The sequence below is a fragment of the Microcaecilia unicolor genome, chromosome 3 (genome assembly GCF_901765095.1).
Source record: "Microcaecilia unicolor chromosome 3, aMicUni1.1, whole genome shotgun sequence".
NCBI classification, from domain to species: domain Eukaryota; kingdom Metazoa; phylum Chordata; class Amphibia; order Gymnophiona; family Siphonopidae; genus Microcaecilia; species Microcaecilia unicolor.
This window is the reverse complement of record NC_044033.1, coordinates 164,065,935-164,084,094: the sequence shown is the minus strand read 5'-3', so window position 1 is coordinate 164,084,094 and position 18,160 is coordinate 164,065,935. Positions and strand designations below refer to the sequence as shown.

Below are 18,160 nucleotides of genomic sequence, written 5' to 3'. Positions count from 1 at the left end.
GAACCAACAAAAATAGAAAAATAAAATGAAAAATGAAAAAAATAAAAATGAAAAATAAGTAATAAAGAAATAATGACATGATAAAATGATACAAATAATGAGAGGTCATTTATAAAGCCTGTGCTGGGGGGACGTATATTGAGAAAACATACCTTTATGTTGAAAAAATATCTACTTTGAATAAACAAACTTGGTTGTATAAACCACCGGTGTCTATAAAAAGAAATAGGTAGACTGAGTACTGCGTCGTAAAATGTGTTAAACAAAGGCAGGGTTGATGTTGTAACAACTACAACTTAAAGCACTAGTGTCATAGGCGCCCTGTATAAGAGGCTTGGCCAACCCTGACCATCTTGTGTTTCTTCTGCTGCCCGCCGTCATTTTTACTGCACTGAAGAGTTCTGCCTCGGCACCGGCGATTCAGAGTCAGCCTTCTGCCAACGTCTGGGCTTTCTCTTCAGGCCAGTGTTGCCAGGTGGAAAATTTTTTTCCCACCCAATCCAGAGTAAAAACAGCCCAAAACCCGCCCAAACTCAAACCCCGCCCCTGACATCCCCACCCCCGCGTCATCACCCCCGCCCCCGCCATCATCAACCCCGCCCCCGCCGTCACCGGCCCCGCCTCCCCCGTCATCGGCCCCGCCTCCCACGTCATCGGCCCGCCTCCCCGCGTCATCACCCCCGCTCCCGCCATCATCAACCCCGCCCCCGCCGTCACCGGCCCCGCCTCCCCGTCATTGGCCCCGCCTCCCACATCATCGGCCCGCCTCCCCCGTCATCGGCCCGCCTCCCCCGTCATCGGCCCCGCCCAAAACGTCATTAACCCCGCCCAAAACGTCACTAACCCCGCCCCCCGCAGCCGAAAAAAACCGCCCGAAAAACCGCGGAAAAGAAAAAAAAGAAGCCCAAAAAACCGCGACCCGCCGCGGGCAAAAATTTCCCGCGGCGGGTCACGGAAAACCGCCCAATTGGGCGGGAAAACCGCCCACCTGGCAACACTGCTTCAGGCGTGTCTCACTCCCTCCCAGCTCTGCAGAAAAGAGGAAGTTACGTTAGAGTCCAGGACGCCCCTGAGGAGAAGCCCCGACGCTGGCAAAAGGCTGACTCTGAGTCTCTGAATTGCTGGTGCTGAGGGAGAACTCTTCAGGGCAGTAAAAATGACCATGGGGAGACAGCAGCTGCAGGCAGCAGAAGAAACAGGGAGAAAGATGCAAGACTCCATGGGGGAGAGCCACCCAAGAGGAGTGGAAGTGAGCCTTTCTAGCCCAGTAAGTAAATAAGGAAGCCAATTTGGTTAATGTGTTTCCCCAGCGTGACATCCTCACTGCCTTCAGCCCAAACAAAACAAACAAACTTTTGAGCTGCTGCATCCAGGTTGTTCTTGATTGTTGATCCTTAACAAGGATAAAGCTGTTTCTGTTAATAGGCAGGGTATTGCAGCTGGTAGAAAAAGTGATTATAAACTCTGTAGTTTGTGCTTATATATCCTGTTTCTGTTTCTTGAGAGTTTATCTGAGTTTATCTTAACTGTTGTTGTACTCTGCCTTGGGAAGCTGGTGTTATAAAGATGATAGAATACTGTATATTGAAATTAAATGGAAGTAGAATTAAACTCACCTTTCATTGGGGCACATGGAATCACATTTTAATGTCATCTCATTTGTAGGAATTTGCATTTTAGATACACAACTGGATTATTCTGTTTTTAGGCATGTTTCAGGGACAAGTGGTTTTATAGGTCAAAATAAAAATAAATATTTTTTAATGCAGATCTCTTTTGTTTAAACATAACTAAATGGGCTATAAGCCCCTAATGGTGTATTAGGTTCTGCCCACTGTAATATTTTTGGTACAGTAAAGTTCTGAGTGTGTTTTTGCACAAAGTTGTGCATAGTGTTTTGCAGTTGAGCGATTATGGTTAGTATATGCTTTGAGCAACCACGTTATTCTTTGACATATGATATGTATCTAATATCTAAATTTAATAAAAGGTATTAATTGTGACTTATTTTTATTTTTTTTTCTGTGTGTTATCAGACAATTATGGATTTAAGCTCCACCCCTGGCCCCACCCCTAACCCCACCCCCTTTAGCCTCCCCAAACAGTTGGGCCACAGACCGCCTATGACTAGTGTACAGAAAAGAAAATGTTAAATTCAACGGTGCATCGTGAATTGGGTGAGAGAGGAATTATTGGGGGAGAATAGCATGCATATATGAGTACTGCGTGGCAATGTGGTGAAAAAAAAAATAACGAGCACGAGTGACTGTATCCTGGAATTACCTCGCAAATAAGAATTGAAGAAGGAAAAGGTGCGTTTAACGAAATTTGGAAAAAGTAGCCTTGAAAAGACGCTCAGTATCTAATTAGGACGAGATGCACCGTGAGTTGCGCGAGAAAGGACAGGTGCAGCATTTTTTTAAACCTAAGCTGTTAAAAAACTGAATAAGAGAGGAAAAACTTAGGTAAAGGGGTATACAGGTGAGCTGAAGTGCAGGAAAAAAAACTGTAAAACAGAGGAATATGTGGAACATGAAACATCGGGGGAGAGTAACATGCATATGAGTGCTACGTGGCAATGTGGTGAAAAAAGAAATACGAGCGTGAGCGATTGTATCCTGGTATTACCTCATGAGTAAGAAGTGGAGGAGGAAAAGGTGCCTTTAAAGAAGTATAGAGAAAGTTACCTTGAAAAAGACGCTCAGTGTCTAGTTAGGACGAGATGCGGGTATTTCGCAATTACTGCTGAACAGGATGTACTATATGGGCCGCGGCTAGGAAAAAGGGTGAATTTAAAGAAAAAAGCGTGTCAAACGGGAGAAAGATTACATCATAGGTGACATATGTGTAAAGTAAGAGTGACCTGTAGATGTAAAGTAGATGACACGAAACAGTGAGAGACTGCATGAGAAGGTAGGAGTCAAAAAATATAAAGGATCATAAACAAAAATGGCAAAATAAAAATTGTACAATACAGAAACAAAAAACGGGACAAAACGGAAGTATATTTATGGGGTATTGAATGGAATATAGTCATAATGAAACAAATTTTAAACGGCCATGCAAAAAATGTAGAAAAACTTCTGTTGTACAAATGAATGGAACAACTGTGTGAGGGAAATCTTTTGATAATACACAAAAAGACAGTTAGAAATAAAAGATATCAAAAATGTACAATATAAATTTAAAAGGATTTTCAAAAACATACGGAAATAAAAAGCTGATAAAAAGTACAGGTCCTTGCATTGTTAATTTTTATATTTGTATATATTGGAGATACGAAATAATTGTGTAAATGCATATATAATAATAATAAAATAATTTTTAAAAATTTTTTAAATGTAAAGACTGAAAAACACGATATAAATATGTGCAAAATACACATGGACAACGTGTTTCTTAGAATAATAAAAAAACATCAAAAAAGATACAAATACCATGCTGTGCGAAGGAAATCTTCTATGCACAGACAGACAGAAATAAATGGTATCAAAATTGTACATCAACAATTTATAAAGATTTTTGTGCTTACGGAAAATAACAGTTGATAAAAAGTACAGGTCTTTACATAATTAATCATTACATTTATATAGAGGAGATATGAAATAATAATGTAAATACATGTATAAATGATAAACTAATTTTTGAAAAAATAATGAAAGGGCTTTGAAAAACTTGATATAAATATATGTGCAGAGTGTACATGGACACTGTATCTCCTGAAATAAAAGAAACCTATCAAAATAAATACAAAAATCATGCTATATAGTTGCGAAATAGAGCAAACTTAAAACATTATGTTTGACTTTAAATTGAGGCCTACTGGTGAATTAGTTTTGAAATAAAATATGAGTCTTTGTTCCTCTTGAAGGAGTAGTTTATCAATGTCAGGTCTTCTCCATTGTTTTTTAAAAACTTTGAAGCCCAGAAATTTGAGTTCTTCAGTGGTATGTCCCAATTCTTTCCAATGCATGACCAAGGGCGCTGATTCATTTTGGCGCCTAATATTGTGTCATGTTTTCAAAAGCAGGAACTAGGATCGTGAGCCCTTGGACAACTGCCAAGGAGTGGCAGTGGCAGGCAAAGCCACCCCACACAGGACTAAGATAGAACTCTAACAGGGACGGCTAGACTTCACCTGTACTTAGCCGCCCTTCCCCAGGAGTTGAGCCCCTGGGTGCAGGTGGCCGGCAGGACTTGCAGGACAGGGCAGGAGCTGGATCCCAACAGGCAACAGACAACAGAGTAGGGACTAAAAGCTGCCAGGCAGCCACTAAGAGAACCACAGACAGGAGAGAGTCAGGACTGAAAGCTGCAAGCAGCCACTAAGCAAGAAATACACACACAAGACAAGGAAAGGCAGACCAGAAACAAGACTAGGACCTAAGCAATAAAATCAAAGCCAACAACACACAAACAAACTAGAAACAGACAAGGAACTCAGACTAGAACTGCAAGATGTGAGAACCGAAGGGTGCAAACGAAATCTGGAGAAGGATGAGGTGGTTTAGACTTAAGAAGTTCTTCTCGGTTGTGGAGTCTGGCTTTGAACAGGCATGATTGTACATGTTGTTGAGGATATCCTCTTCTTTCAAATCTTTTAGTCATGATCTTGGATTGCTGGTAAAATTCTTCATCCTCGGTACATATTCTCCGAATTGCTTTCATCATTTACTGTCTGGCGGGACCTAGCTGATGGAAACCTGCAGGGTTGGCGCAGGCAGCAATAATTGAATCATTGCAGGCGCTGGGGACACCTTTAAGGTACACCAGGGAGGGACTAGGTTCAGCGACAGGTTGGCAGATACCGGGACGCTGCGGAGGAGGAGAGAAATTGATATGGGGTGCTGGCGCTGGGTGGGCCTGAGCCAAGAATGGATGGGCCTGTGCCCACCCAGGCCCACCCATAGCTACGCCACTGGAAAATAGACAGGTATTTCACATGGTCCTATATACACATATTTAACATAAGATTCTGCATTCAGGAGGCTTTTTTGTAAAATATGCAAAAATTGTGAATTCACCAACATGTATGATCCATTCTTGACGCAACACGCCTTATGCAAAATAGGACTACAGACCGCACAGAACACAGCAGTATGCCTGATTTCTGGTTTAACAAAATATGACAATTTCTTTATTTTTATTTTAAACTTCATTTAGACGATAGTTCTTTTTAAATTGACTTGTTTTTAAAAAAAAAAGATATTAAATGAACTGGCGCCAAAGTATTTATACTCCCATTTCCAAGGCTAAATTGTTCAACTGTGTTTTCCTTTCCTTCGCCAAGTGAAAAAAAGAAACTAAAAACGTTTGAAACGACACAGGTATTTCAAGCCACCATTCATTGGAAAGAGTTTGCCAGGACATTTCAGTTATCTCATTCTTACCCGTCATTTAGGAAGAATATTAAGACTCTGCTCTTTCAGAAATCTGTACTACGAAAAGATTTTTAAACATAATTGTAATCGTTGCTCTTTTGTTTTTTAACTGTCCTCTCAGAAGGTTGTTCTGGTTCTTGATGTTACTGTTACCCACTGTGAACTATGAGCAGGATATACGGCCAGATGTTATATAATATTTACACAGGTACCCACAGAAAAGAACTTCTATAAAATGACCCCACGGTAAACATACATGCCCTGACATGAAGGTGTGTACTTTTCCGTGACTTGTCTTGAGGCATGTTTGAGGGCATAGTTTCAGTGGAGTGTGGGCAAAATCACAAAATATGTGCATTTTATTAAATTCACACATAACCACATACTTCACATAAAGACATTTACACCAATTCCCAAGCAGGTGTAGATGTGTGCCGGTGCAATGTAGCTGTAATTGCTGTAGATTTTGTGAGGCTGTTTCTAAATAGGCATCTATGTTGTCTTTATACAATAACCCCAATAAAGGCATTCAGGTGACCTGTTATCAAATTATTTCCTATACATATGTATTTATTTATTGCATTTGTATCCCACATTTTCCCACCTATTTGCAGGCTCAATGTGGCTTATAGAGTCCTGTTATGGCATTGTCTTTATGTGGATTTCCAGCACCCATTGCAGACCAAAAAAATGCTTTAAAATATCAACCCTAAAGTGAGGAGTACAAGACGTCATCAGTTTCACCCAATGATGTCAGTGTTTTCCTGACTACTACTCTATTATGTGTTTTTGCATCTGCATGTGTGCATGATTATTTTCCTGTATGAGCATGCACTCATATTTGCACATCAAGTAGCGAGAACTTAACCAACAGAGAAGGAGTTGTTGAAATGATAGGAAGCTGTTGAAAGGATAAAATCATATTCACCACCCCTCCCAATTTTTTTTCATATTACTATCTTTTCATAAATTCTTACCTTCAGCTTTTCAGTCAAACCACCAACAAAGAGAAAGGCATTTGCATCCACATCGAGGATATTGTAGCCCGGTAGAGAGATTGCACTGTATGTACTTGGAACGATGCTAGCTTTGGGACCCTCCAGAGCTCGAACTGAAACAGTGCCATTCCTTCCAGAACTTTCCAAGAAAGAAAGAAGATCATCAGTTACTGGACCTCAATAAATGCACACTCACAGAACCGCCATAATTCAGACAGGTGAGTAGGACTAATACGATCACTCAGGATGATACTTTGCTATCTCTTTCTAGCACAGAAATGGAAGACATGCTAATGATTTGCATTTTCAACTACTTGTGCTCAACTTTGAGATAACATCGTAATGTTATCAGGGCAATTCTATAGCTATGTCTCCTACTTATGTGCACAGCTTGCCGAATTTAGGTATGCCTGTTTATGCCTGCCATAGATCTGGTGTAAGTAGGCATGTGGGCTCATTTTCAAAAGAGAAGGGCGTCCATCTTTTGACATAAATCGGAAGATGGACATCCTTCTCCCAGGGACATTCAAATTAGTATAATCGAAACCCGATTTAGGATGTCTCCAACTGCACTCCGTCGCAAGGACAGCCAAAGTTCAAGGGGGCATGTTGGAGGCATAGCGAAGGCGGGACTTGGGCGTGCCTAACACTTGGAAGTCTTTGACCCATAATAAAAAAAACAAGGATGTACCTGACGAACACTTGGACATTTTCATCCGGACCTGTTTTTCTTACGACTAAGGAACAAAAAGGTGCCCAAAATGACCAGATGACCACCGGAGAGAATCGGGGATGACCTCCCGTTACTCCCTCAGTGGTCACTAACCCCCTTCCACCCTCAAGAAACATCTTTCAAAATATGTTGTGCCAGCCTTTATGCCAGCCTCAGATATCATACTCAGGTTCATGACAGCGTATGCAGGTCCCTGGAGCAGTTTTAGTGGGTACTGCAGTGCACTTCAGACAGGCGGACCCAGGCCCATACCCCCCCTACCTGTTACATTTGTGGAGGGAACAGCGAGCTCTCCGAAACCCATCACAAACCCACTGTACCCATATATAGGTGCCTCCCTTCACCCGTAAGGGCTATGGTAGTGGTGTACAGTTGTGGGTAGTGGGTTTTGGGGGGCTCAGCACACAAGGTATGGGAGCTATGTTCCTGGGAGCAATTTATGAAGTCCACTGCAGTGCCCCCTAGGGTGCCCAGTTGGTGTCCTGGCATGTCAGGGGGACCAGTGCACTACAAATGCTGGCTCCTCCCATTACCAAATGGCTTGCATTTGGACGTTTTTGACAGGGATGTCTTTGGTTTCGAAAATTGCCGAAAGTCAGAAACATCCAGATCCAAGGATGTCCAAATCTAGAGATGTCGAAATTTAAGGATTTGGACATTTCTGACAGTATTTTCGAAACAAAAGATGGACGTCCATCTTTTTTTGAAAATACGGGTTTCCCCGCCCCTGGATTTCTACATTTTACAAAGATGTCCAAATCGCAACATGGACGTTTCTTTCGAAAATGCCCCTCCATGTAACCACTACCAGAAAAGACGTATTAGAAGGGAAAGCCAGGGATCAGACTGGTGGCTATGTAGCATTGCACACAGAGGAGCTGGGATCACTTTTCAGCGGATGTCTTCAGTTTCTTGGATTAGCTGGGGCTATGCAAGCTGTGAAAACTGCATTCACAACCCTTGGGGGAGGGAGGAGGCAGGGAGTCATATTCATTATACAATAGCAACACCTAGTGACTGAATTTAGGACTCGTGATTTTTAGGATTCTGGAAGAGCCATGATGCATCATCCTTGGCCGAAGAGGGTCACTACAATGACTGCTTGTGCACACTGGTAGAAAGATAAAACAGGAGAAAAATCCCCAGGTAACATCAAATGAAGACTCGTTACAACAGGTTCCAGCCCTGGTTCTATGTGGTAACTCACAAAAATGTTCACAGATTAGTAACACATCTTAACGACAGTCCACACTGATAACTTCCCCCTTTAGTGACACAAATGATTTTAGAACATAACAACAGCCATACTGGGTCAGACCAATGATCCATCTAGCCCAGTATCCTGCTTCCAACAATGGCCAATCCAGGTCACAAGAACCTGGCAGAAGCCTAATTCCATGCTACCAATCCCAGGGCAAGCAGTGGCTTCCCCCATGACCATCTCAATAACAGACTATGGACCATTCCTCCAGAACTTGTCCAAACCTTTTTTAAATCCAGAAATGCTAACCGCTGTTACCATGTCCTCTGGCAGCGAGTTCCAGAGCTTACCTATTCTTTGAGTGAAAAAATATTTCCTCCTACTTGTTTTAAAAATATTTCCATGTAATTTCCCTGGCCTTTGTACTTTTTGAAAGAGTGAAAAATCAATTCACTTTTACCCGTTCTACACCACTCAGGATTTTATAGACCTCAATCATATCCCCACTCAACCATCTCTTTTCCAAGCTGAAGAGTTAACCTCTTTAGCCTTTCCTCATTTGGGAGAAGTTCCGGTGCCTTTACTATTTTGGTCGCTCTTCTTTGAACCTTTTCTAATTCCACTACATCTTTTTTTGAGAAACGATGACCAGAACTGAATGCAATACTCAAGGTGAGGTTGCACGATGGAGCGATACAGAGGCGTTATAATATTATTGGTCTTATTTTGCATCCCTTTCCTAATAATTCCTAGTATCCTATTTGCTTTTTTGGCCACCACTGCACACTGAGAAGAAGACTTCAGCACATTGTTCAATTCTTGATTGTAACAAAATGAAGGAGACTAGCTAGGTCCATTTATTTACAGCATGCTGATCCAGTTCTGGTAATATCCCCTTCTCTGTAGGGAGGGATGTGTGGTTGCGAAATCCATATAAAATGCAAAACTCTTAGGGCCCTGTTTACTAAGCCACACTGTAGATGCGCTAACTTTTTAGTGCGAGCTACAAATTAGCACATGCTAATGCTAGAGACATCCATATATTCCAAAGGTTGTCTCTAGCATTAGCGCACGCTAAAAAGCTGGTTCACCTACAGTGTCCAGTGGGGTAAAATTAGCGTGAAACCAGCCTGCTCTTAAAAAATGGAGCTAACTGGCCAAAGAAAAACAAGTTATAACCCTGGAAAACATCATTGTGGCTGCATTAAATTGACTTGTTTTCTTACCCCATGATTGAGTAGATCAAAGGGACATGTACAGGCAAAATCTTTTCAGTACTTTTTTTTTTTTGCAAAAATTGTCTTTTTCCCTGATTTTCATTTAGGGGCCCTTTTACTATGGTGTGCCGAAAAATGGCCTGTGCTGGTGTATTGGATGTACGCAGGTCTATTTTTCAGCACATCTGCAAAAAAGGGCCTTTTTTTTTGCTGAAAATGGCCGTGCGGCAAAATAAAAATCAGCGCGCGTCCATTTTGGGCCTGAGACCTTACCGCCACCCATTGACTTAGCATCAAAATTAGAATTACCGACCGGGGACGCGGTAGCTGGGTGGTAGCTCTAATTTGATGCACGTTGTACATGCGTAGGTGCCTACGCATCTTAGTAAAAGGGCCCCTTACTAGTTTTAGTTTGTTTCATACACATTTGTTAATAACGATTTTTAAACCCATGTTAGAATGTTTTAATTTGTGCAAATCGATTACACCTGCATAGGTAAATGCATATTAAATCAATTTTGTCTGCATTAAAATGTTTAAGGCAGCTTAATGAACCAAATGCAGGCCTTACAAATGCACAACCCTGATACTGGGAGAGAAGCAAGCAGCCAGGCTAAAGCAGTGTTTGCCTTCTTCTGCTTGAGTTGTTACTTTTTCAGCTGTGCTTTCAAGTTTATGAAGTTTATGACCTGGCACCAGGACACTGTAGAGTTGAATTCTGAAATCTTATATTAAAGGAAGGGAAATGGGACTTGATATACTGCCTGGCTTTCTGTGGTATTTTGCAACTACATTCAAAGCGGTTTACATATATACAGGTACTTATTTTGTACCAGGGGCAATGGAGGGTTAAGTGACTTGCCCAGAGTCACAAGGAGCTGCAGTGGGAATTGAACCCAGTTCCCTAAGATCAAAGTCCGCTGTACTAACCACTAGGCTACTCCTCCACTCTTATAAATACAGAACTCTTATAAACACGGACAGATTCTTCATCATGTGTAGAAGTAAAAATAGATTTCAATGAATACACACTTAGGCTTTTCTGTGGCAACCCTGGTACTTTTCGTACAACCGCAGGTTAAAGGATTTGGGATTTGTTCTCCATGGCTTGATTTGTTGGATTTGCTTTAAGTACATAATCTACCCTGCATGGTTAACTACAGGGTTTTAAAATAATCCAATTGCATGCCTACATCATTTTTAATGAACAACTGGGCCATTCAGATATGCAGTGCAGTGATCTAGGTTTCTGAGTTTAAAGACCTGGCGATGATAAATTTAAATTTGCAAATCCTCTGATCTAAAGCGTGGTTTAGCTTAATTCTGCGTTAACATGAAACCACTTGCTTCTTCTGCTGATACTAGCTGTTGGATTTATTCAGTCAGTATTAGCGAACATATCCTGCATTGCTAAACAATTGGCTTAATTGCAAATGTGAAGTAGACCCCTGGCTTTTTCTCCCATGGGGCAGTTCTCTCTGCTTTTTGTTGTTTTAAAAAAAAAGTGACCACCTAAGCAGAGGAGAGAGGCTTTATTGTGGAGCTTATCTGGGAAGCTTCAGTCCCCTTTTTTTTGGACATTTGAGGAGAAGTCTTGGAGGTTGGCGTAACTGGGTGAATCAAAGGAGCAGACAGCAAGAGATCAGTCCTTTTATCAAAGGTCAGCCCCACTCTTCCTCCATGCCAAGTCAACAGGGAGTTCAGTGGACAGGAGTTAAGAATGAGGGTAAAGAAGTTACACAGTATGAGGTGTGTAAGTAGGGTCAGAAGAAATATTCAAACTATTTCCCCCCCTATAGTCAGCTGGCAGCGCTCAGTGATTTTAAAGGCGCTGACTACTCAGGGCTGAATTTGACCAGATATTCAATGGCTGACCTGATCTTGGCATTGACATTGAATATCTAAGCACTCCACAGCACCTGAAAGTTATCAGGGCTGCTACCCAGGCAAGTTAGGACTGCATTATCCCCTGAATTCTACATAGCATGACCAGAATTGCATACTCAAATCCAGGCACAGTGTGTATTTGCGCGCACAATTTAATTAGCTAACAAACCGATCAGTGCTGATAATTGCTACTTAACAGGCAATTATTGACACTAATTGGCTTTAATTAGAATTTACACACATAAGTTTCTAGGTGTATTCTATAAAGTGATGTGCGTAAATTCTAAGGCACGCAACCAAAAAGGGGGCATGGCCATGTGCGTGAAATGGATCATGGATGTATGCTATGTGGTTACAGAATATATCTGCTCCATGCCTAACTTAGGCGCCAGTTTTTACACCAGGTTTTACTTGGCGTAAATTCCAGTGATTAGATTTAGGCACACATAAGGGCTCTAGGTGTATTCTATAAACCGCACCTAAAGTTAGGCACAGTTTATAGAATATGCTTAGGCAGAAATTTTTCATTGCTGATTTTTCAGGTGCCATATATAGAATCTAGTCCTAGAAGTGGATCAGTGCGTTATATGTGGTCCTACTTCCCTGGATTGTTATGCAAGTACTGGCGCTGAGTATCGCCGGTGCTTGGATATGTACAGAGGCCTCATCAACTCTACCCTCAGACCACTCCAGCACTGATTAGATAGCACCATGGCAATGTGTGTTGATATTCAGCGGCACTATCCAGTTATGGTCATGTACACATACATCCTTGTGACCCTGGACAAGTCACTTACCCCTCTATTGCCCCAGCTATGTAGATTCTGAGTCCACTAGGGACAGAGAAAGTACCTTTGTATTGCTCCATGGTGTGACCGCACCTCGAATATTGTGTTCAATTCTGGTCACTGCATCTCAAAAAAGATATAGTGTAACATAGTAAATGATGGCAGATAAAGACCTGTACGGTCCATCCAGTCTGCCCAACAAGATGGACTCATTTACATGGTATGTGATACTGGCCTGGAGCTATCCGGATAGTGCTGGGGCAGTCAGAAAGGATTTTCAGCGACGTTATACAAATAATGCAGTTGAAAATCCAGGTATAGTCTGGAAAGCAGCCCTTATTCCAGGTAGAAACTGCTCCTATCTGGGTAAGTGTCACTTGATATTGGGCACAAAACATTTATTAAAGTACAATTATTGCACATTTTAAGAGCAATTTTAAAGAGATTTTACTAGGCTGGAAAGTTCCCTTTCCCTGTGTGGGTAAAAACATACACACTGCTTTTACTTGCACTGAAAAGGGGAAGGGGGCAGGGCAAAATAGAGCATTTGGCTGACTATGAAGGGATTTTATTTTGAAATTACTCCGCTTCAGTTGAGGCACAGCCTACACTAGCTACAATGCATGTACCAAATCCACAGATACTAATGTATGTGCAGTCCCAAATGACCTCAACTTTTCAAAAAAGAAACTCCATGGGCTTTAAAACTTGCCTATCTATATCCAGATGTGCCCTTGAGCCAAGCTGACTTCTGGTGACCACAGAGGGCCAAATTCAGTACATGGTGCCTAAAGTTAGGTGCTGGAAAGATCCATGCTAAGATAGTATTCAGGAAAGGGCGCTCAGCACAGGGCACCCTTTGCTGAATACTAGCTTAGTGCAGATTTTGCGCCTAACTTTGTGCGCCAGCATTTACGGCCATTTAAACCTGGTGTAAATGTGGCATTTGGGCGCGCTTTTTATAGTATTCTATAACATCGCACCTAACTTCTGGGAACGCCCCTTGATCCACCCATTCTCCTCCCATAGCCATGCCCCGTTGGAATTGCGCACTATAAAATTTAGGTGCGAAAGTTATTTACTTATTTATTTATTTTAAATACTTCTAACCTGCTTATACCGTAAGCAGCTTCCATAAAAACATCAAACATATAAATTGTGAGTGACCGTACTCACCCGCAAATGCGCAGTAGAGACTTTCCTTCTCTGTCCCGCCGCCGCGTCAATACGTGACAGAGAGGGAAACTGCGTGAAGGGGAGGGAGGGAGGGAACCGCCGAGGTCGCTACCGCTCCCCCCCAACCGGAGTCACCGCCGCCACCCCCCCTCCTCCCGGCCCGGGCCCTCTCTTCGCAATTCAACTTACAGCGTTGAAAATGCAGCAGGCAGATCAGCTGAGCTGCCGTCGGCCTTCCTTCCCTGTCTCTGTCCCATCCTCGGCGACGTTACGTCACACGAGGGCGGGACACAGGCAGAGAAGGAAGGCCAACAGCTCAGCTGATCTGCCTGCTGCGGTTTCGGCGCTGTAAGTTGAATCGCCAAGAAAGGGCCCGGGCTGACGACTCCAGGGGGGGGGGGTGGTGACCTGGTGAGGAGGGTAGCTGAAAATCTCGCCCGTTTTAATGGGCTTAACGGCTAGTACAAAAAGAAACACATACATCCTCCATCAACAGCGTCTAGGGCGGATGCATGCGTTAACTCCAAATTGGTGCTAATTAATATCAATTATTGATTGTCAATGCCTCATTAATTAATTACTTTACGCGCACATCTGCCCTCAGCACCCAAATCTGGGCAACCTGTATAGAGGCTGGGGGACAATGGAATGTTACAGGAGTTTTTTTTTAAATTATTCCCTTCATCTGCTCATTGTGAGACACCACTATGCTGCTACTGCTCAACATGAGGAGCATGACCTGGACCGGCAATGCTGCCACAACTTACTCAGAATTTGAACCAAGGGATGGGCATGTTGATTGACTTGCCCAAAGTCATAAGGAGCTGCCATGGGATGTCAACCGGGGTCCTGCAGTTTCCAGCTTGCTACTCGAACTATTAGGCTACACCTCTACTTAATTCAGCTATATATCTGATGCAAAACTTGAGTATGTTTCTTTTGGAACTAAAACTACACAATGATTCAGGACTTACCGCGAAGCTTCAACTCGATACCAGATCTGGTCATCAATGTTCAAATCTGGATATTCTACACGTCCAACACCAGATCCCACGTCCCATAAGAAGTTCACTTTGCCTTTTCGCATCTCTATAGCTAAGAAGTCAGTCTAGTGGAAAAAAGATAATATTTTTAGAACTGATGTTTTCAGAATAAAGTACTTTCAAAATGCCAACAAATATAAAGATTTGTTACCCACTATAACATTTTGTTTTGTCTAAAGTTAAACATGTTGTACTAAAGTACTAAGTAGTAAAATTAAAACTAATTGGAGAAAATATTTCTTCACTCAACGTGTAATTAAACTCTGGAATTCACTGCCAGAGAATGTGCTAAAAGCAGTTAGATTAGCAGGGTTTAAAACAGGTTTGGATAATTTCCTAAAAGAAAAGTCCATAAGCCATAATTAAGATGGACTTGGGGAAAATTCAGTGCTTACACCTGGAATAAGTATCAAAAAAATCGTTATACTGTTCTGGGTTCTTGCCAGTTGCTTAAACCTGGACTGGCCACTGTTGAAAACAGGTTACTGGGTTTGATGGACATTTGGTCTGATCCAGTATGGCAATGATTATGTTCTTGTAACATACTTCCAATGTACAATATTGTTCAACAACTTGCTAGGTTATAAGTACCTTCAAGGGTACGAAGGTAATGAAAATTGTTAAGTCATTTAAAAATAATTCGAGTTCATTAAAAAATGTTTTTGATTCAGTGAAATGATTTGCCTTAGTCTTAGACAAAGTGAAGAAATGAATACTTCCTTGAATCTTGTACAATTCATTTTCATGACTAATCAGCCACTTAAGGTTACTCAACTTGACAAATTTCATTATGCTGTACAGCAAAAACTTTGGAGGTCAAGTTCTTTAAGTTCATTGATTCGCTAGGGGGAAAACATTTCTCAGGATCTGAATGTGCTCTTTATCCATGCCTGTACAATTTTCAGGTCACATGAACAATATATTGTTGTTATAAGCTCAATAATTCATAGAGCGGCAAATAAATGACTTATCTGCATAGTTTTATCTTTTCCTCATCAAAATTATAAAATATGGGACCACATATCATCATGGTTCAAAGCCTAATCTCTGTGTCAGGACTAATAACTTTTTTTGTAGCCGGTCCCAGTTTCCAAAGCCATTTCTTATCAAGCAGAGATTTGGCCTCGCAACATGTTAGTTTAAGTTACATAATAATGAGATGCAAAATAGGCAAATGCATACAAAATACCTCATTATTGTGTAAATCGAACAGCACATCTTGCGGTGAACATCGCAAGCTGTATTATTCTAGGAAAAATAATGTTAAGCCAGTGAAGTTTTTCCGGCCCGGGAGCACTGGGTTTCTAATCCTCAGCCCAATGATCCCAGGCGGTATTTTAAAGGGGTTGAATACAACTTGCGTCCCCCTCTACCTGAAGATGCTTCCCTCTTCACCTGAAGACACTACCTCGGAACACCTCTCTCTCAAATGCAACCTCTTCGTAAAGCCACTCTCTCCCGTAGGCTCCCTGTGTCTGCTTCTCCTAATTCCTGGTATCTAGGTGTTCCAGGCAGGAGCGATCACAGTTGCTTTTGCTCTTGATGACAAGTTCAAAATGGCATTTGGCAACTTCTAGCAGCAGTTTTGTGGTATTACCACTAGGAGTTAAGCTGCCATATAAGAGCAAAAAGCCTAGTGGTAGTACCAGCGGATGACTGCCAGGGGTCACTGCTACCATTTCAAACCTAGCACTGGCAGGGGCAAGAGCGACTGGGGAGCTTTGGAACCAGCACAGGCAAGGGAAGGGGACGAGGGTCTTGGGGGACGGGGCTCTGTAAGAGGGGTGTTTGGGGTCTCTCCAGAAGGGACTGTGTTATGGGATGTCTTCGGGAGGAGGGGGAGCAAAGGTCTAATCTCCGTTAAGATACCACTCAGAAGCATTGGGCACCAAGATGTAATTGCCATAATGGAGTGCACTTAGCACCGATCCTATAATGGTTTAAGAGCAATCTTACGGCGCCAAAAGTTAGGTGTACCCACTTATGACAGGCCTATTACCTATGGGTGCCATGCAATGTGCACAACTGATACTATTCTGTAAGTTGTGTGTGTTGCTTGAAATACACCCATGATGACATGCCCATACTCCATTCCCTTACTGTTGTGTGCACTGTTTATAGAGTAACGCCTAGCACATATGCACATAGCTGCCAGTTACTGGCACCAATCGTACATATGTGCTACAATTCTACAACTTAGGTAAACCATTGCCACCTAAATTTAGATGCCAGCTTATAGAATTGCCTTATTGACTTTCATCCAGGTATTAACAGAACCACTGACATCAAAATATTTTTCTACACTATTTCTATAAATAATTGTGCTTAGAAATAAATTAGTGTTGTAAAACAGTATTCAAATTGCACATGGGCACCTTTATTTCAATCATCACACATGCATTGCATATATTTCAAACAATATCAAAGTCCAAACGTCAGTATTTGTTGTCAAAATGATGATGTACTTTTTTTTAGAGCTGCACCAAATAGCATATTTTACTATTTGGCCAAATACGAATAATGAAAAATATTATCTTGCTGAATATGAATAATGGGCATTGAGCTTTAACATAACAAATAATAAAAGAAGAAACATGAAATCAGAGATAAAGTGTTTATTTCAGTATGATTTAGCAAAGTAGAGCCCCACATTATTCATATTCAAATTTAAATCACTCTTTAGCCAAATACGAATATTGTATTTGGGGCCAAATCGAATCCAAATATTTGTTATAGCCCTAGTACTTATCTTCAGGGATGGTTCACAAGTTTGTGGGCCACTGGGCCAAATAACACATAGGGGCCCCTCCCCCTCCCAGCCACAACCACTGTACTGTATGAGTAGGCTGCAATGCAAAGCAAAGCCCGCCTTGATAATGAGAAAGGCCTCCCCTAGACCTTTGGGCCCCTGGGCCTCGGTTCAGTAGGTCCATGGGGACATCCATCCCTGCTTATCTTATGTGTAGCAATGTGCAAATAGAACAGCGAGATAGTAAAGTTGCCCTCATCAATTTGTTGCATCCTTGTGCAAGTCACTTACATGGGCCATGAATGTGAGATGAATGTGAATGTCAGGTGAACGTGGATGTGTGCACTTTAGTACATTGGCCTTTCTGTATCATTAAACATACATAAGATGGTATGCTTGCTTTCCTGTAAGCTTTAATATATACAGTACCCAATAAAACTCACACAATCTTACAAAAATACAGTGGCTACCATCTATCACTTATGCACTTTAATGAAACATTTTGATAAGTCAACTCTGAATCATAACTTACATATCTGTTGCTGCCCAGGTAGAAAAGTAGGTTATCAGGGGATCCCGTCTTCACGTTGAGAATGATGGTATTGTAGCTACCTTTCTTGATCTCAGGCTTGTATGTGCGGATACAGTTCCCTCCTGATGACACAGAAACTTTAATCTTCAAAAACAGAAACACAAAAGAACTCATGTCAGTTCTCATTTTCTCAAAGGAAACATAAATTAAAATGAGTAAACTTTGCTGTATATTGTAGAAACCTAGAACACATCAGGAAGGACAAAGGGGACGGGACGACTTCCCTATGAGGAAAGGCTGAAGCAGCCAGGGCTCTTCAGCTTGGAGAAAAGATGGCTGAGGGGAGATATGATAGAGGTCTATAAAATAATGAGTGGAGTGGAACAGTTAGACGTGAATCATTTGTTTACTCTTTCCAAAAATACTAGGACTAGGGGGCATGTGATGAAGCTACA

General features: G+C 41.8%; 1 protein-coding gene across 1 annotated transcript in view; it reads right to left on the bottom strand.

Moving 5' to 3' along the window:
- Positions 1-18,160, bottom strand: part of LAMA2 (laminin subunit alpha 2) — a 1,107,608-nt gene that overhangs the window by 147,027 nt on the left and 942,421 nt on the right. The window contains exons 47-49 of the mRNA XM_030196530.1: positions 17,706-17,849; positions 14,356-14,489; positions 6,359-6,518 (exon numbers count right to left, since the gene is read on the bottom strand). Coding sequence (XP_030052390.1) covers positions 6,359-6,518; positions 14,356-14,489; positions 17,706-17,849 — 438 coding nt within the window. The remainder of the gene's footprint in view (positions 1-6,358; positions 6,519-14,355; positions 14,490-17,705; positions 17,850-18,160) is intronic.